This window comes from Rissa tridactyla, chromosome 9, assembly GCF_028500815.1.
Source record: "Rissa tridactyla isolate bRisTri1 chromosome 9, bRisTri1.patW.cur.20221130, whole genome shotgun sequence".
In the NCBI taxonomy this organism is placed as follows: Eukaryota; Metazoa; Chordata; class Aves; order Charadriiformes; family Laridae; genus Rissa; species Rissa tridactyla.
The window spans coordinates 20,844,274-20,865,174 of NC_071474.1; the positions used below are offsets into that span (position 1 = coordinate 20,844,274).

Consider the following 20,901-nt stretch of genomic DNA (forward strand, 5'->3'; position numbering starts at 1 on the left):
AAAAAATAGTCCCATGCCAGTTTTGGTAACTTTGCAAAGGAAGTAATTTCTGCTTCTCTGCTACCAAACCACACAAAATACAGGTTGTGATTACTTAAATACTCTTTCCAAAAGGCTGCCTCAACAAAACAATTCAAATTACAATAACTTCAGATCTGGCTCTCTCTAACTATCAGTAGTTTTTGTTAAGAGATCTGTCTGCTGTAGGATAATTTGTATTATACTGCACAAGAAAGATGACTGTAAATGTTTATTTTACCATACTCCTAGAGGGACAATGGAATTTTGCCATAGTTAAATGATTTATAATAATCTTGATAGCTCTGCAACAGCACAATTTCTTTTTAGCATGAAGAGATAAACTTCGTAGAACACACTAATTCAAGACGACAATGACGTTACCCAGATAATGTTTTATTGCAATATGTATATCATAACAACTACTGCCCAGTTGTCGGGGTTTTTTTCCTTTTTAAAATATACGCAACGGTTAAGAGACTAATAGAACGTGCAGGTAACAACCTTCTACCATTAGTACAGAAGGATCAGGATCAGAAAGCCTTCTCAGGAGCTCAGCCAAAACTCAACAGAGGAAAAACACGTCAGTGACTTTTTTTTTTAAACTGAAAACTCCTCTTTTTTTTTTTTATTATCAGAGTAGATCATCATTGCTGATCATCAGATCACTGCTGCTGAAGTTTCTTCTTCGAATTTCTAATAGCATGGAAATCCATGCCAAAAAATTTCCTGTTTGTCCCTGTACCAACATCTCTCTGTCCACACCAGGTTCTCTCATACTTTGATCATTACTAACTCCACTTAAACTATGCACACAGATAATTTTTTTTGCCACGTCACTTTGCTGATATCACCTAACTTCGCATACTTTCCTTTTTCTACCACAAACATCCAGCTTCTCAGACTTTACTCCAGCCCAACTGTTCATTCTGCTGACTTCTGTGAAACAACTTCCTTTGGGGAGACAAATATCTTGCTGCAACCACCTCCTTCTTCTCATCACCCTCTAATTTTCTTTGTACTTTCCTCCACTCTTATCAAGTGGGAGAAACTTCTTGTCAAAATGAGAAGAACTGCTATTATATCCTGTGCCTCCACCTGATTTCATAGACATGGGGAACCAATTGCTTTCAGACGCCATCAACCGATTCACCATTTTTACACTGGTAGTCTACACTAAACCATCCTGTTATTAGTAGTACTTCATCCTGCCAGCTGTTCTGTCTGCTATTGTCAAGTCCCTTTGTTAGAGATTGCCTCTTAGAGAAGCTCCTTGATATGGGAACACCACCGGATGTATGTTGCCATAATATCAAGACCACTCTGACTTCACTAAGTATGGAACTTTATTAAAAAGTACTGTTTCTAGTAAATAAATGATACTGATTTGATAAGGCTTGTCACAGGAGCTGTACAAGTATTTATTAAAAAAACCTATTCCCTCAGTCTGATTTTGAAAAAACAGGAATTTTTAAGATTAGGAAGAAAACCTCTCCACTTTTCAGACAGTGTCGCTGCTCAAAGACTAATCTCTCTTTGGGGCTAGAAGCTAGACTTTCTGACAAGTTTACCCTGCTGACACAAAGCTTTCGGAAGCAATTAAGAATAAAAATACACTGGATATAAAGCAAGAAGTCTACCTGAAGTATGAAAGATTTTGAAAGCTGCTGAAGTATAGCAGTTAAAGACACTTAAAGACGAAGGAAGGTTATTAATTGCACACTCGTTGCTCAGGTAAGTTTGTTGTATTTAGCAACAGGAAAGGTTACCAGCATTAGGTTTCTTGCAGATTTTGATCTAAGCAATCCCCCAATCATACAGGTGATATTAGCAGAATATCCCGTATTAGCAGAATAATTGCAGGAACAGAGCTGGGTGTTAGATACATCACGCTCACAGAGAAATGCCGAGTGCCAGAAATCTCTCGGTGAAACAGCAGGGAAGAGGGAAAACTAAATAAAATACAGCTAATACTGATAGATGATTACTCACAAAAAGGCACAACTGTTCTTGTCAATATTCTCTTCCTTTTTCCCTGGGAACCCCTCTACAGTCTGACTGACATCTGCAGAACGTGTTCATTGTCCCCCTTCCTTTACACCCGCACCTGGATACAAAGCGGCTGCTCTCTTGGCAGAGAAGAAATGGATGAGAGTTTTCAGTCGACCAGAACTATTCTTTAATGGCATCCGGAGACAATGAGAAGATGCATGAAGCACTCCTTTCCTTGAAGAATTGAGCATACAGACAAGTGGAATGTCAAAGTTCTCTAATCTATTGCCTCCATCTCCAAGGCATTTTACTCATGGTAGCATAGTTCCGATAATTTGGCTACCCTTTTGATACCCTGAGAGTGGGTAGATAATTGTTGTTTATGCATCAGGTCTAGCAGCCCCCAACAGAAAAAAAATGATTTCACCTTTCCTCTTTCTTCCCCCATCTTCCTAAAACTCTCATTTAATCAACTCCTCAAGGACATATGATACAATCACCTGGAGGTGAAAGATTCTCATTAATAATAGAATTTGTCTGTTTTTGACTAGTTTAAAATGCCCTCTCTCTTTTTTTCCTAATTGCACTATTACCTTGTCATCGTGTCTTTCATTCTCCATTTATAACCAGATCCCCTAAAGTGCCTCAGGTGAGGGACCTAGTTGGATTCTCATGTATCTTCTTATCTTAAGGGTATGCCTGTGCTTGGCCCAGTCAGTGTCAGATGTCCGTTCAGCACAAATATCAATAAGCAGACCTCCCACCCTCCCAGTCATAAATGCAGAGAATACAACAGCCTGAAATTTCACACTCTTTCAAAACCTGTTTGGGGAGAAGGTGGGTTACATGAGAACAATAAAGTTTTAGAGGTCACTGGTATCTATGACAACGATTTGTTTTGCTTTCCTCCTCCAGCTGTCTTTTTTTGTATCCATCAGCATCATACCAGACTTCGAGAAGTCAGAAGATGCTCACTGTGACACATTTTCAGTAACATACAAACAGAATTTCATTTCTTCAGAAGGCTCAAGATGTATTGATGATTATTTATATATTTTACTAGTGAAACTATACACTTTTACCAAGTCTAATATATTGTTGGATATATATTACTTTTATATATATTAATATATATAAATATATATTAATATACCTAGCTTCAAGTGTTTTTACCAGAGAATTAGCAAGTTTCAAGTAAAAGTGAGCAAAACAATGTATTCTCTTTTAATCTGTTACAAACCACTAAGTTATTTTGATTGAAATTTTGCTCAAGAAACATACTTAGAAAATAAGATGGCTATTAAAATACAGCTACATTATAAAAGCTGAAATCAGATTATAGGAATTACTGGGTAATGTTTATAATAGGAAGTACGTATTTTACTGTGAGCTTATATGAATGCATTTATGATATGCAGGACCATGCAGGCGATGAGCATACACAGTTAGCGTAGAGAACTGACAGTAAATAATCATAGAATCATAGGGTTGGAAGAGACCTCTGGAGATCATCCAGTCCAACCCCCTGCTGGAGCAGGGTCACCCAGAGCAGGTTACACACAGGAATGCATCCAGGCGGGTTTGGAATGTCTCCAGAGACGGAGACTCCACCACCTCTCTGGGGAGCCTGTGCCAGGGCTCTGACACCATCACAGGAAAGAAGTTCCTCCTCATGTTTAGGTGGAACTTCCTATGCTCAAGTTTGTGCCCGTTACCTCTTGTCCTGTTGCTGGGCACCACTGAAAAGAGCCTGGCCCCATCCTCCTGACACCCACCCTTTAAGTATTTATAAGATCCCCCCTCAGTCGTCTTTTTTCCAGACTGAAAAGACCCAAATCCCTCAGCCTTTCTTCATAAGAGAGGTGTTCCAGTCCTCTAATCATCTTGGTAGCTCTCTGCTGCACCCTCTCCAGCAGTTCCCTGTCCCTGAAAATATGGGAGCTGACTCCTAGGTAATTAGGAGAAGAAAGTGATGGAAAGAACACAAAAAAACCAAGTCCAAAATTAAAAGACACATGGTTTTCTGTATTTCTGCATCTGCATATTTTTGAAGAACATTTTTGTTTGAGAATACAGCGTTTCAAAAGTCTTCTTGACTACGGACACAAACTACTCTTACTAAGTTAAGAGTTAAAGTAGTTTGTTCCTTTCTTAAATCATTGCAAATTTCTTTCTCAGTAGTGAAGAAGTTTACAGAAGTTTCACTATTTTTTTTTAACCTGATCAGGTCTTGGACTCTGCTGTTGAAGGCTTCCACTTGCGAGGATTTACTTTTCACTTCCTGTAGTATCTTCAGTGCAGCAGAGTGGTTGTTTCCATCTGGGAACCTGGAGATTAGACATCTGAAAATCACAGCAGTTATCCTCAGAAGTCCTGTTGTTAAATCTTCAAATACCTGCTTATTTGCACTTCTGCCTGAAGTAGCATTATGGTCATCTGGAACACTAACCTAAGTAAAGAAAAAATAAAAAAAGAGAAAACAACCAGAATTCAGTAAAAAAAAAAATAAAACGAGGTTTGTAGAAAAGCTCTAGAAATTTGCATATGAGTACATCAAAATAATAATAAAGTAGCATATTCTAGCAGTACTGATGGACATTAAAGCATTTCAGGTACAAGAAAAGGCCTATACCCCTTATGCAGATAATACAAGCTGAAACAGAATAAATCAAGTCAAAACAGCGCTTAGTGTATGAGAACTAAAGGAAGCCTTATAGCAGCAGAGTATTTCATTAGTATGATTCTGCTGTCCTTATGCATACACAAGATTTTTGATGAGTCACTAGCAAAAACAATTAATTATTTTTTAAACTTGACTTCACTTAAACGACCTACTGAGATGGTTCATATTGACTACTACAACATGTTACCATGAAGATCTACTAAATGTCTCGGATACACAAAGCGTCCAGTTATACAGAAGAAAGAGCTATTTTCTGTGGAAGGAATAGCATTTACTGTTGGATGGTATTCCCCTACTTGACTTTGGAAAACCACTTCTCAGTCGAGCAGTTTACTACTGAAGCTAACCCAAAGTAGCTAAGTATTTCACAGAGCTAAGTACTCCTCAAAGGCAAGAAGACCCTTAAGGCACAGCTCCAAACCTTTCTTTGATTCACATTTCTCTTATCCATCTTTTTTCAAATAGAAAGAGAACTTCTAAATCTTCCAAAGTCTACAAAAACAGAGAGAGTCCTGATTTTGTAAAAAATCAACGGCCGCTGAAGTAGAAATTTCTGCCAGGGAGGGAAAGAGGCACATAACCTCGCCCCATCCTGACTAAATATGATGTGAAGAATCTAACCCCTGCCCCCCCTCCAAAAAAAACCCCTCAAACAGACCAACTCAAAAAACAATGAAGGAACTATCTGAGAAGACAGAAAAATTGCACAAATTCTAGGGCACAACCTGCCATACTGGAACATCATAAAGGATGACACAAATAATACAGTTCTAAAAGATGCATTGGGAAATGCTGTCCACCCACAAATCTCAAATTAGGCACTGGGAAAGTCTGAGCGCTTTTACAGATACCTTCGTATTTTAACTATTAAGGAGACCAGGAAAAACCTGTCCCATGAATAAGACCTGAGCATCTCAATACAAAACATCACCTGATGACCATCGCACTTGTCCATCAGATGTCAGTCACCTGTCAGTCACGTCTGAAACACAACCTGCAGTTCTCTCTCAACAGACCTCAGAGGAATGGAATTGCATTTTTCTAAATCATTAAAATAGAGCCCCCTCCTAAAAAAGACACTGAAGTTGAGATGTACAACACCTAAATCTGAAGGCAAATCTACACGCAGGACACAGATCTGGAAGGATATTCTCACGGAGAGTATATTTTTTTAAAAATTTTTCAGTTTACTTTCTTTTTTCATTTTTGCAGTCCAAGATAATTTAAATCAGCTGAAAATGGTGCCCTATAATGATCAAACAGTGAGTGAAATGTGTGTGGAAGTCCTGCAGTTCTACAGGCAAAATACTGGCAGACAGATGCACCAACCAAGACTCGGGGCTCCCGCGTACATTCACTGGGCTGAACGCTGCTGGACTCCCCCTACCCACAGATCTCCGTGGAGCCGACTTGATGAAACAGCTTGAGGCTTTCAACACTGTAATTAATAATCAATATTGGCTGAAATTTTATTTTCATTCCAGGTTAAAACCATTTACATGAAAGGGGGGCCACAGAAAATCATTCCTCCCTGTATAGGTATCAGGAGGGATTTGGTAACACTTGGTGACAAAGAACAACATGCACATTTCTTTATTATTCATTAGCTCTGAGCCTTGTGTTGGTACTTAAAACTCATTGTAATAGTCTGTTTCTGGTGACGAGCCAAGTGAGCAAGTGAGACGTCTTTAGCTGCTTATTCAAGTTCAATAGGAAAAATAATATTATGTTGCTCCAGTAACTTCTGTTGACTAAAATAATTCATGCCTAATGATTCTAATTGCCTACCGAAATAGATGGATTAAGCTTTGCAACGTATAAATCAATTTAAATGTGTGGACTTTCTACTAGGAACACCAAGTTTTAAAAATTGGTAACAAATGCTACTCACTGCTTTTTCACCAAAGAAAAAAAATTACATATAACTTATTTCTTAAAAGATTTAATCACATTTTGCAGAAGAGCCTTCCATTTCCTGTAGTGAACGGTTCTATAAACAGATAATGTCTATTTTTGTATTCTAGTTGAATGCACATGAGAACTCTATTTTCTAAGTATATAGCCCTTCGCTACACAAGTTCACGCTTTAATTAAAACTGTTCTTTCCAATTTGTAAAATAAACAGATCTGGCACTCTTAATACAATCATTTATTCCAGAGCTGATTTTTCACATTTGATTTTTGGAGAAAGTGTGCATGTATTAATATAAAGTGAGAACAAATATGGTTTTTATACTGTGTATGTGAAAGAGGAGATAGAAGGAAATACTGTTTTACAGAAACTGGGTAAATTTGAACATAATTCCTACCTTTAATATTTTCCATTTATACGAACAAAGATCAGCTCTTTTACTGAAGAAGTAATTAATGGGATAGTGTGAAAATGTGTTGAGATTTATGTTCAAAATTAATTGGGGTGCTTGCAGAAGTGATGTGTTACTTCGCTTGTTGATTATTATATCAAGCAAAGGGGTAGGAAATCTTAAGATTTAATGGTGTAATTATGAAAGCTTTCAAGCTCTGGTTTCTTTGTGTTGATTACACAAGGAGTTAATGATATTCAGAGAAACTGTGTTTGTTGAACATGGGCTTTGGATGAGTAAATGTTAAAGCATTCCATGTTTTTATTTCTGAGGCTTAATAGGTTTAACAGTTTAACTGACACAAATCTACAAGTCACTTAAACTGATTTGTCAAGTAATTGGTATAAAACATTTCTAAATCATAAAGGAAAAACAGGAAAAATGTACCTGTTGTTCAATTATTTGACACATCCAACATCTCAAGGCTATTTCAGCATTTATGATGACTGCCTATGGGCCTAATCAAGACTCCTATTTTTCTTAAATCAGTTCTTGAAACCGAACACTGATGACCAGACTCAGCTCTGGTGGAGTCTCCATACAAATGTTCAGCCCTTCAGCAGAGAATTCCCCTTGTGTAGGGATTCCCTTGCTTGTGCAGAGCTGCCATAAGCTCTTCAGCTCTGCCCAGCATCTAGGACTTAATCCTGCAAGATGCTGAACAATATGGCCCCAATCCAGTAAAGCACTCAGGCACACATTTAAAGTAGCTGAAAATGTTACTCCATTCTGACTCATGTCACCAAACGCACCTCTGCATATCACAGCACTTTATTTTTGTGCTAACAAAAAAAAAAATACAGTTTCCAGTTAGAAACATAGAGCTTTATTATCGAAAACTCATTTAAGTTTTCATTTGTCTTGTAAAAAGCATAATCCTTCACAGCCGTAAAAAACATTAAATATAGAGCCGCTAAACCTAAACGGAAAACCTTCTGAAGCACCCAATTTCTGTATTTTGGTCACTTACGTTGTATTCTTCTCCTGCTAACAGTGGTGATTTTGTGCTTCTTGCACATGAAAGTCATTGGGCTTGCTTCAAAAACGCTCTGGAAAACATATACTTTCAAAATAGTATCTATCGGGTGTCAGACTTTCTACATAGTAACTAGTGAACTAAAGAAATGGAAATGGCCTGGGAAGTCTACGGGCTTGAGATGGTGCAGAAGGTTCCACTTTTTAAATTCCCTACCCTTAAATACTTTAGTAAGTCATTATTATACTGCAGTAAGTCATTATTTCTCCCATTATTACAGATCCCAGCTCTACTTTCAAGATTTACTACAGGATTAACACACTGGCTTCCTACTGAAGCAAACAGACAAAATATAAGTTTTTGGTCTTTTAAAAGTTACATTATTAAAAAGGAAGAAAAAGTTTTTGCGCTTTTTTTACGTTGCCAACACTGACTGAATGGCATTAAAATGACCCGATCCACAGAGCCTGACATCTACCCGAGGAACTTTTTTGCCAACCTCGATACTTCCAGATGCTGGTCCTCAGGTCTCCAACTAGAATCGAAACCAGAAGGAGAGCAGATTTTTTCAGATGTCCCAGTGACCTGGAAGGTAGAACTGCCCCCCACCCGTCTCGTTATGAGGGACTGGGGCAGTGTCAGTGCCACAAGCGCTGAAGGCCATGGAGACAGAACGTCATTTCAAAATGCACCACAACAGCCGGCAAGCACGGACATGCCTTTGATTTTACACTTGTCATAATCACTGCAAACAAACACGAAGCTGCCTTACTTGTCGCAGTACGGAAGATTCAAAAACTGACTACAAATGGTTAAGAAAGTACCAACTCCAATAGGACGTATAATGTCATTTTGAAGCACACAAATTAAATGGCAGTACGTGCCAGTAAAGAAATAGTGGAGAAAAATCACTTCACTGTGACTAGATAGACAGATTAACTTAAACTCAATCAAAGTGATTGCACTTCATGAGTAAAATTTCATAGGCCGTTTACTTACAATGCAGTCCAGATTTAAGCACTGTATTTCGGAGAAGAAAAATGTAATGAGCAACTCACTTTTGATCTCTGCATTTATTTGATCTCCGTTTACATTGCAACGTTCATTTCAGATGTTTTCATGTTCACTCATGATGTTTTATTTAGATTTTTCAGATACTACGCATTTAAAGATTGCCTTAAAATAAATCATAGTGATCCAGTTTGAATTTTTCAAAATTTCAACCAGAGCTATAAATGGCAACCAACTCTGGCAAGTCAGACTGCTGGGGAGAGAGGGGCAAGACTTTTCTGTCTTTTTTTTTTTTTTGGCTTTTCAATTCTGAAATCAAGCATATATGTTGCAGGTTTACCTAAAATTATCTACTCAAAGGAAAAAAAATAATCTGATTTTAGCCTTTGGCAATTAATCTTAAACAGAAAGAAAAACAGCTTAAAATTTTTATTGCATGTGGAGGATATTAGCAATAAGGCACATGAATAAATAAAGTGCATAGCAGTGACTACCTTAAGCTAGTCATTTGCAATTCTATGTTCCATGCAATTGAAAATGAAGCACGAAAGAATCCATGTAATTTTGCATATTTATGTGAACAAAGAAATATAACAACAAAAATGTCTTAATATCTACTTCTTAATGAGTATTGATTTGCATTATGCTTAACTGGTGACAGCAGGTATACCACGACGGAAAAGATCACAATGAATGAACAAAACCTTCTAAGAGTTTTTACTGGGCAAGGTGATCTCGTCCAGCTTGTTATCCTCAAAAGCTTTTTGAAATTACCCTTTGATCTATCTGAGAACACATAGTTGGAAAACAAACTGTCATGCTTTTCTTATCATGAAATCATAAAAGGATTTCATACCCAAAAAACCACCCAAACCCCCAATCTGTTTACTAAACAGATAAAATTATTTACAAATGCAGGCACAGATATGTATGGTTTATATACATGGCTTTTTCAGATACCTTCACGGAAAAATACATGACAGCTGTCACTTGACTAGGAAAAAAACCCCCAAGCAAAATAAAAAGCTATCCTTACACATTTACAGCTCCATGTGATTGTTTCTTTCAGCACGAAACCTTCCAAAATATACGATTAGAAAAGTGTTCATTATTTCACAACTATCCTCTAGGTACAGGAGCCAAAGAAGAGCAGAGCTAGCAGTCTGTAGATAAATGAAGTTACAAGAGGAGCACACAAGATCTACGACTGCAGATGGGAAGGTTTGATCCACTGACCACCGAAAGCAGGAGCCAGGCTACTACTGACCTCAACAGACACTGACTTAGGCACTGCCTGAGCTGTAAGGAGGCTCTGGAAAGGAAAACGGTACGTAAAGTCTACAGAAGGTTTCCTACCAGTTTGTTTGGGTATGAGATACAGGAAAGTCACTTTTAATAATTAACTTGGGCAGGCTTGATGTCACAAAAAATAAGAAACACACTACATTTGTTATTCTACCATTTCCCATTGGTACCCAAACTTTCATTGGAGAAATTTATTTTTTTTATATAATTCTTCAAGTAATATTTTGAGGAGAAAAATGTTACACCTATGTAAAGAAAAATGAGCATTTTGTCACCAATGAGGAGAGACTGTTTTAAATTTTGTTTTTAAAATGTATAGTTCTGAGTTTTCAGAAAAGTGAGGTTGAAATTGCATTTGATTTTGATGAATAAAAACAAAACTAAAACCACATTAAATTGTTCGGAAGTAAGGTTCATACTTGCTGTATGTAAGAACATACTTAAAGGTTTCTCAAAACTGGATTCTTTCTGTTCCTGTATTCAGCAAATATTGGCATACTCGTTTAACAATTTTTTAAAACCTTGCAAATACATGTTCTCATTTATTACTTCTGGTATTACTTGGGATTTATTTTCCAACAGTAAGTGGGAATACGCATGACACAGGCAAAGGCAGCATCATACAGATCCCCAAACTAGGAATACTGCAGGGAGTTAAATTCTTTGGAGGGGTGTCTTTTAATATTTTGGTATTCAGAGCCTGATCCAATTAAAAAACGTGTTCTCCATTTGTCCGTTTCTTTTTTGTAAAAAATTCAAACTTGACCTGATTAATTACGTTTTCAGGATTGAAAAATCAGGGTTAGAAAAGCAACACTCTGTTTATTTTTTTGTACTTAAATATGTACTTCATGGAGCTACGAGGATATCCTAGTTTAAGGGCCAATTTTGCCTGAAGAGAACATAAGAGACTTTATGCATAGGAAAGAAAAGTCCACTGTGGATCATGGGAAGCATTAAGCTTTAATTACACTTTTGCTGCAATTCAAGGGTAGTATTTGGCAAGGGACTGAAAACAGCTCTAAGTGTAGTGAAGTTTTCTTATGCAGTATCTCTGATCTCTAGGTGGCCAACATTTCCTAAGAAACACCCTCTGTATTTCTTTGGGAAAGCGCAGGTCGTTTGCACAGTGCCGCTCTGCGAAAAGGGAAGGTGTTTGGCATTGGAACGAATCTTGTCACTTGTGAAGTGCTGAAGGATTTCATCTCTAGTGTAATTACCGCCGGAGCCTGTGCTCCGGCTGGCTCTGCAGAGAGCCAGCAGTGTTGTGACTGGCCCGGCACAATACATGTACCTTTCACTAAGTATATTTGAAATCTAATACCTGGAATCCTCTTGGAAAGATCTAGTGAAAAACAATGAACTGGCAGCTACTTAGAGGAGAACGCGCAGGTTGCATTTGGGTTTTCTTTGTGTCAAGGACCTTCGGACTATCTTTTTAAAGTGTTCATCAACAGTCCTATGGCTTGTTGATTCTAACAGCGTCATTTAAATTATTTAAAGTATGTACATAACTTTTCAATTAACAAACTGCTTGGCTCATGAAAATACATACACACAATTTATAAGTAGAAAACCAAGACTAAATATCTTATGATGAGCAGGTCACTATGAATTAAAAATGAGTTTTCAAATAAAATATTTAATGACATTTCAAATTAAATGAAACATTAGAAAATTAAAACTTTCGCAGTTGAAGAGTCCTGCTATTTAAGCACTTCAGCAAATCAAACTACAGTAACATACTGACCTGATGTACATTTCCGATATTAAGAACAAAACACATATAGACTACTCATAATATTCTGTACTTTAAATATTACTACAGGGTGAATTAAAGAAGAAAACCACAGAAAACGTTAAAGATAGAATGCTGTCCACTCATGAGAGAGTTCCTGGTACGTATGCTTTTGTAAAAGCATAGCAGAAGCAAGTATAGACATCTGTATGTAAGTACAGCACATACAGATACCAAACACATACAACAAAAGAATCTTACTCTTTGGAGCCTTTATTCTCTTATATCTCCCTGGTGTTCTCACACTCTAAATACTCTAATATATTTGTGAGGCATATAAAAATTGCTAAATTAAAACAGGTATTTTACATACCGTAAACTGGTGTATCAACAGGTCCATTAGAAAAGTGATCTTATTACTAAAAAGAACATAGGTGCAGTTTTCTGCGCAATTATTGCAGGTGAGGCTGTAAGCGTTTACTGCACTGCAGAGTGACCTAAAAAAATCAGAAGGGAAGAAAAAGAAAAATAAGACTGATACTCTTTTTCTTCGGTGAATTAAAAGCAAATAAATGGAAGCACATCACAAAATAACCTTTCAGCAATTCACATTCATTTCCTTAAACTTGGGATTCCAAGCAGAACTAAAAATTTATATTAAATCAATTAAATCATTAAAAAATTCAAGACAGTAAAGCCATATTTATCAGAAGTCATGCACTGTATGGCTATTAGACTCTTCCATATTCAAAACTTGGTTTACATCCAAATAGCATGCACTGGGCAATGCATTCTTGCAAAGCCTGAGCTTTCCTTGTGATATTAACCTGCTACAAATTACAGCTATACTAGGAAGGCATAACAAAACTTACACAGAATATCAGCTAATTTCATACTTTAGATATGTAATATTCTTTTTTTGTAGCTTATATCACACAAGCAAGTCGGGTATATAGGGTCTCTTTCCTAGCACAACCTTCAAGAAAACAAACACCTGTATAAAGTAATTCAGAGTACACCAGGGCCAGCTTCAGCGAGAGGCTATTGTGCAGTGCCTGTGAGCTAACGCAGGGAAGGGAGAGGACTGAGTCATTTGTACAGAGCAAGAAAAACTGAGCAGGTGAAATTCCTGTCCAAAAATTTCTACTGTCATGTTGTGAACCACTTCTGTACAGAGCCTTTCAGTGCTGGTTCCAGCGACAATAGCATCCATTGACCTAGACCTATGGCTGGCGGGAAGAGGTAACAGGTTTGCAACAGCAGGAACAGAAAATCAAAAACACGAGTCACAGAAAGCTCCAGACGTACAAAACACGCCCAATTATTCTTTGCATCATGTGCAGTAATTTCCATCTGCTCCAATTAAAGTGTCCTTCTCAAAACAGGATTTGCAGGGAAGCTGGGACCAGTCCCATAGAATATACTCACAGAGAAGATAAATCTGACCACAGATAATACTATTTCAGAATAAACACAAAATTCATTTCTTGAACTTTGCTTACTACAAAAGCTATCTCTGTTACTACACAAATATGCACACAGACACGTAACACAAAGGCATCATAAATATATATACAATAATAAATAAAGATGGCTAGAAATTCAAGTTGTTTGTCTGAAGTAAACCAAAAGGAAAAGAACTTTTACTTTGTTGGGGTTTTTTTAACATGTGAAAAAATGTGACTAAGTTCAAATAAGCTCCATAGAAGAAAACAAATTGTGAGCACTGCCAAAAGGTCATACAAAAGTGGGACTGCAACAAACAAGTTATCGTACAGAAATCATCAAAGCTGGTATTCAACATAACAAGCTGCGGACTAATTCAACATACTTACAAAGAGAGAGCTGAGTTTTACCCTTTACTTTTCTCCTAAAATACTTTTTGAAACAACAAAGTTATTTACATACTAAGGAAGACCGCTTTACCCATTGCTGTGTTCATTGCTGTGGCATGTGATTACTTAGCACAGCTCCCCGGGGCTGAAATGGAAGCATCTTATCAACATACATTGTATTTCTCAAGCCAAGAAAGGCTGGGAACGCTCAGAGGCCAAAAAATTTAAAGTTTTTTAATTGGTATTTCTGGATTGTCTTTTCTTCAGCTGGATAAATGATTTTGAATTTAAAAAAGTAAGTGTGAACTTGCTTGGTTTGATCTGTAAAAACATAAAGAGCATTTATACTTTTCCTTTGTTAATATCCTGAGTATCACCATATTGCCAGTTATATTAATTTTACTGTACTGGTAATTAATTTTACTCTACTGTCTAATTAAATCAGTTTCAATCTGCAGTTCACATGATATGAAAACAATATTAAATCATTGTTAATTTTCACCCTTCAAGGATAACACCTATACAAAATGCAAGCAGCATGGTTCACGTGCATTTTTTAAAACCTGCCTTGCAACAGCATTCTCTTTTCCTATCCTGACTATATAAAGGTATTTATTTCACTTTCCTCAGTAATGCTGAAAAATATTTTTATTAGGCACCTACTTTTACTTTTCATGGCAGATTATTCCCCTGTGGAGGTGTGTTTATAAGGAGAGAGAGATATGAAACTATATTGGTAGTTTCTATTTTCAGTTGAGAAGAAGATGCTTTAAATCAGCATCTGTCATTTTATCAGCTATTCTAAAATAAAGATTAATTATATTTAAATATAAACATTATAATTTACTCAAAGTGTCAAACATGATCTTGGTACGTTAAGTTATAATTTTGTCAGACTTTCAGAGTTTCTGAGGTGATTTAGTTAGTTCACTGCAATAATGTTTTTTGATATATGTGATTCCCAGTTCCTGAGAGGATCATTTATTTTACTTTTGAAAACAGAAAAACTTCCCACTTCGTATACAGAACAAATTCTATTGTGATAACACATCACGCTTTTGTTTTTCCCAACAGAACCTCATGTGAGAAGAAGTACTTGCGTTTTCAGAGACTCAAATAATGCATTTGAAAAGGGGGTGTAAGCAAATGGATGTCAAATTAATTTTTCACAACAATAGAGTTAGCAAACATAGGTTTGCTAACTACAGTTTGTTTAAATACTAAATGCCGTTCTAATCATGGCACACTCTGAACTATGATTCAGTTCCACAATTTTTTTTTTTAATTCAAAATTGGAAGTGTCAGCACAGAAGCCGTCCCCAGGTGGTTCGCAGTGTTAAATGGCAGATTAAAGACAGCACAACTAATTTCTTTACTTTAATCTTATTAAGGGAACAACAGCTGTCAACTGTCACCATTTCTGCACAAGGCCTCTGAGACAAGTGCAGCGCTGCGAATCTCAAGCCAGAACTTTATTTAACCACCAGTTAAACTCTCCGGGATGAAAAACTCAATACATTTCTTACTGTTTTTTCCCCCTGTTGGAAGCTCTAACTGCTCTTAATTCCAAAACTTTTATCTCAAGAGATATCAAAATCCGTTGAAATAGTAAAGAATGAGAGTCACGTAAAGCAGCTGTTTATTGATTACTGATGTTGCTCTAAACTTTGTATCACACCCGCAAATCAGCTTTAAAGCTGTGTTAGACAGCATGTGTACTCAAACCACAGAATAAGTCTACCTTCTGATGTAAGGCTTTCCTCTAGAGTAAATCCAATTATAAAAACACTCATTATGGTACACATACTTTGATCCAAAAACGAAATCTCTCTTGAAACTAGACAAAAATATGCATCTGTATATTACATCTATTTTACATGAGTACAAAGCAATAGGAAGAGGATTCATTTTAATCAACATCTTCAAGCTAGATCTCAACAGTTTATATGTATGTACGTGACTTTCTTTTATGCTAGCACATTTTCACTTTCCTCAATTTGCCTGATATAAACAAGTTGACAAACTGTAACTTTTATTCAAAATACTGAGGCAGCAACAGTATCCAACCACGTAAAACCAATCCACCGCAATGCACCGGGATGTGGAGGCGAGAACTCAAAACTCTTGCTTTATCAATCTCAGAGCATCCCCAACTTATAATAATTAACCTGTTCCAAGTGTAAAGCTTTTTCACATTACTTTCAACTTCTGAAGATTATAAATGAATGTACTTTGATTATCAATGAAGGAAATAACCCAAAAAGCTGAATTTGGCAGTGAAATAATACAAAACTAAACATCACCACATTTAGGATGTGTTAATTCAGTAGTGAAGTGCGCATTTTTAGCCAGTTTGCATCTTCTGCAGCACTCTGATAGGGAAAGCAAGCCATCAGTATGGGTATTTAAAAGCTGAGTTTAGAAGAAGCGGGAGGTGAGCTGTTACTGAAAAACGGTGCACAGAATGGCTGTATTGTGGAATGGTTAAAAAACCACCGAGGCAAGAATACGAAATGAAAGAACAACAACAAAACATTTATTTTGAGGTAAAAATACCAATTTTAAGTCTTGCAGACTATATAGGCCCTTATCCTTCACTCACAGGGCCTATTACGCAACTAGGAACCCTCAAAGATTCATCATCAATTCCTGTTTTGTCTGTATTTTTTACATTATCTAAGGATGTCTCATTTAAAAAAGAGGGCTCCAGCTAGAAGTATAGTCACAATTAATAGAGAGAACACAAAACTCAGCATCAGTTCTCCTTCAAGAGACTTCCAAAACCAGATTGGAGTTTCACTCTGACATTTAGTATACTTATGAATGAACTACTGCATGGCAAGTGACAATCAAATAATTAATTTACCCCAACATTTAGAGGTGTGATGGAATCTGAAAGCCTTCTACAGAGATTCTCCAGTCCCTGGCTTATCAATTGTTTCATTGCGAGATCTGGCTCTCAATCCAAAAGTTTCCTAAGAGTTCGCAGGGCTCCTATCGACAACAGAACTTGTTCCTAAATTGCACAGGAGGGCAATATCGCTTTATTCTTGAGCTCAGAGACAGACAGCAAGAATAAATCATGGAAAGAGTCAGATGCTGCAGGCTTCAGGTGTTGAGCTTGCAAAGAGGCCATTCGCTTTAGAGTATCTTTATGTCCTTGCACCAACTGCATGTTTCTCTAGAGGGAACATCCTTACAAGAAAATAAGAAAGCTTGTTTTGCACTTTACGTAGAAAGCTTTGTGAGCAATCCTACAGAACTGCATGAACAGTTAACAGCGCAGATTAAACAGAGTAAAAATGACAAGAAACAGGCTACAAAACCAGTTCTCAGCTCAAAATATTCTTAATGAAAGAAGTAATTTGTATCAATGCCACAATATCATGCAGGCACTATTTTCTGCTTTTTACAAATATAATTATGGTTCAAGCTTTTTTACCCTGATAATATTTGCTTTAAATAAATTATGCAAGAAATTATATGAATAGAGAAGATACGTTATAACAAAACTTACTTTAATCATGTCTTGACTTGTAACAAAAGTCCTCCTTTGTTCCTTACACAACTACTGCTCATTTCTGTTTAAAAGTGCTGGTCACCAAAGGAACTCAAAGTATGTCACAAATGTTAATTAAACAAACCCTACAAACCTCATTTGTTAGCAGATTTGTTAAAATCTGCAAGGCCAGTAACATGTCCTGGCACAAAGGGGCTAAATGAGTTGCCCATAGCAAATATGCAAGACACAGCGGATGAGACTCATCTTCTGGCCTTGATCTTAAATCATTAAATTGTTTTGCTGTGCAGCTCCCAGTTGCTTTTCAGTGGAAGCATAAGAAAAATACCATAAGACACTGAAAACCCATGAAATTCTGATGAATATGTCTCATTTTGTGGTGAACCGAACAAATTCATGAAAATTACAAAACGCTACTTTAAGAAATAACGCAGCTGGACGCTAATTTGTGTGTTAACACCAATCATAAAACCTACTATAATCCATTGCTTTCTCTTTTCCTTTTTCAGTGATTTATTTGAAGGGGAGAAAAATTACCCCAACACCAAATGTATCATCTGTCTCATAAATGTCACATCTTTTTCACAGTGTTTGCTGTCCTGCTGGTCTAACTACCAATCTGGACAGTAGTACAAAACAACAGGCATATTGTTAAATCTTTTGATAATAAAGCTTTATCTTGTAGACATGGGATTAAAGTTCTGAGCTGCACCATACTGCCAGGATTTTGGAGAAAGAGAGATGTAGATAATAGCCCCTGTAATCTCCTCACCTACTTGTAAATAGCTTATCCTCATCACAAAACCACAGACAAATTCCCAATTTAAGATGAGTACAAATGGTTAAACATTGCGAGAGCACACAAACAATCTTAAATACAGTAGCGTCCCTTAGGAAAGCATATTTGACTAGGGGAAGACTGGAGGGCAATTAATTAAAGGTCTTAGTTCAACTTCTTTCAACAGGGCTCTGCTTTGTCTTTAAGCAGAGAAAACGGCTGCTTCGCTAGATTCAAAGATTAAGAAGTCAGGATGTAAATTGTATTTTGCACAAAAGTAAGAAAAATAATTTCAAACTCATTTCAAAAATTAAATGAGGAGAAGCGTGATACGATTTCTCTTCATTTAAAGAACTAAATAAATTCTATGATTATCCTTTGTTTTTGAAACTCAAACATTCTGTATTTAAAGCAACACATTTGAAGAATTTCTTAAATACTTCCAGTGAGAGCACACTAACATGCATCATTATGGTTTCTCTAAACCAGCCACGTTTGTGCCTGGTTCAAAGCGCTCACAGAAAGCCCCAGCCTCCGAACGCCTGCTGGAACTGAAAGTTGGGCTGCAGCTCCTGCTCAGAACGGGTTCTTCTCTACCAGAAAGGAGACCACAGACACAGCAGCAGAGGAGGCTCGGCGTCACCTGCAGCAACCCCGAGTTCCCTGTGTCCCTTCCAGCAGCCTCGGGACTCCGCAAGTCAGACTCACGCAGACTCTTGCAGAAAAAACCAGCAAGAGTAGTTAGCTTTAGAAAGCAAGATCCTGTGCTAAATTACATGCAACCTCCTGTACAGATTCCAAACTACAATCCTTCCAGATGCCTGGAGCCTGCCGTTTGCTGTAAAGCTGAATAAAACGCTGTACTGCAGGAGCGGAGCTAAGTTCTTCAGTAGATTTTTTAACATACAGAGCTGTCAGAATAGCTTATATTAATGTCTTTTCTGCCTCGATATTTCTTTTGGAAACACAGATAGCTGAAAACTTGTGTTAATAAAACAACGTTGGAAGATTTTTTGAAAAGCTTAAAAATTCTTTTTAGAATTCAATCCTGAATAGGCTCAGGAATCTGAGAGACCAGTTACACTGGTCAGAAATAGGTATGAAATAAACAGTAACTGTCATAGAAGGAGAACCTCTGATACATCTCCTTGGATGTTTTTTCTGTTACACAAATGTGGCTGACATGGGGCTTTATTTACTGGCACACAAGCTCCTTTGAAAACTAACACATCCTCATACTGTCTAACAAACTTTAGACAAAATGTTTTCAAGTAACATAAACACAATATTCTCAAACCTTCTCAACAAAGGTTGCCAATGTGAGACTATTCCTAAAATGAAAGAACACAAATTGAAGATGTATAGAAGATGCACATTTGAAGAGTTTAAAGCTAAATTTAGGCCAAGCTTTACACGGCCATGCAGTATGGCCCTTTCCCTTGCAAAGTTTATCCCACATTGATGACGATAAGTCAAAATTAAAGCCTCTGCAAATTAATGAGTCTAAAGGCTGCTGCTGAGCTGCTCACCATAGGACCAAGTCAGGATTGCTCATCACTGGAGTTGGCTGGACTTGCAGCAAGTGCATTCTGCATGACTTAGCGGGAATGTAGCAATTTTATTCTCTTTGAAGACCAAAGTTAAGATATTAAAATCATTTTTTTCCCCTTGGTGCTCTTCCTTAGCATTTCACACTTGTCCCATAACATATTAACAGCCAGTTTTAATCCAAACCCTCACAACAATATTAAAATATACCCACAAACAGATGATGACAATGGGACATAATAGGATATACTGGGCTTGGTTCATCTTGTACTAAAACCATCCCTACCTCTGCTCTGAAAGCACGTTTGTGCCTTTGAATGGATAAAAATTACAGTTAGAGATTAGGGGAAAAAAGCATGCTTTAGAGTTATAAGGTTTTGCAGGCATTCTGTTTAGTCACCACCTTTTTTTTTAGGGATTAGATATTCAAACCCTTCTATTCTTATGTGCTATAAAGAGGAATTCTTTTAATCCACAAGAATTTTGATTTACCTGTTTGTAGAAGCCTTTTCAGCTAGCAGTATCTTACAACTGTTTCATTTTAAAAGCAGTCAGACTCCAGTGAATGACAATCCTTTAAATAATTCCCCCACTTCCCACTAGAGATCTTTACAGACTAACTTCAAAAGATATGTAGCTCCTCTTCTGTTTAATACAGTTTTCTCTTTTCTCATTTTGTACAGTTAGGGATACTACCGCTCAAATATAGAATAGCTAGAAATAAAATCACCAAGTTAGAAAACCAGAGGTTGAGTGGAAATGTCCTTCACCTTCCATGGCAGCGTACAGTACAGCACCATTTTTTTCTTTGAAGTTCAACACTGAACTATGAGAACAGGCTGCAGTAAAGAAGTAGATGTGAAATAAATATTCTAGTGATTCTAAGTGGCAAATGAAGGAACGATCATACTTACTTAAAAGGAAGCCGTGAAACCGCATTCAAACTGGTGGGAGAAGTCACCGCTTGAAGAACATTTTCCAGGGCAGTCAGTCCTCCTGCAGCCCGAAATGCTATTTGATCTGCTGTGTTCTGGATAAACACAAACACAGAAGAGAACCAACAGAAATTAAAGAAATCCCTACATAAAAGATACGCCTGACAGAAAATTGTCCCGTGTTTTGTCAATGTAGAAA

General features: G+C 37.0%; 1 protein-coding gene across 6 annotated transcripts in view; it reads right to left on the reverse strand.

Annotated features, from left to right (window-relative positions):
- Positions 1–20,901, reverse strand: part of SCAPER (S-phase cyclin A associated protein in the ER) — a 163,810-nt gene that overhangs the window by 35,709 nt on the left and 107,200 nt on the right. For all 6 annotated transcript variants that reach the window (XM_054213746.1, XM_054213745.1, XM_054213747.1 and 3 more), the window contains 3 exons: positions 20,682–20,797; positions 12,460–12,583; positions 4,230–4,459 (listed from right to left, as the gene is read on the reverse strand). In XM_054213746.1, the coding sequence (XP_054069721.1) occupies positions 4,230–4,459; positions 12,460–12,583; positions 20,682–20,797 (470 nt within the window). The remainder of the gene's footprint in view (positions 1–4,229; positions 4,460–12,459; positions 12,584–20,681; positions 20,798–20,901) is intronic.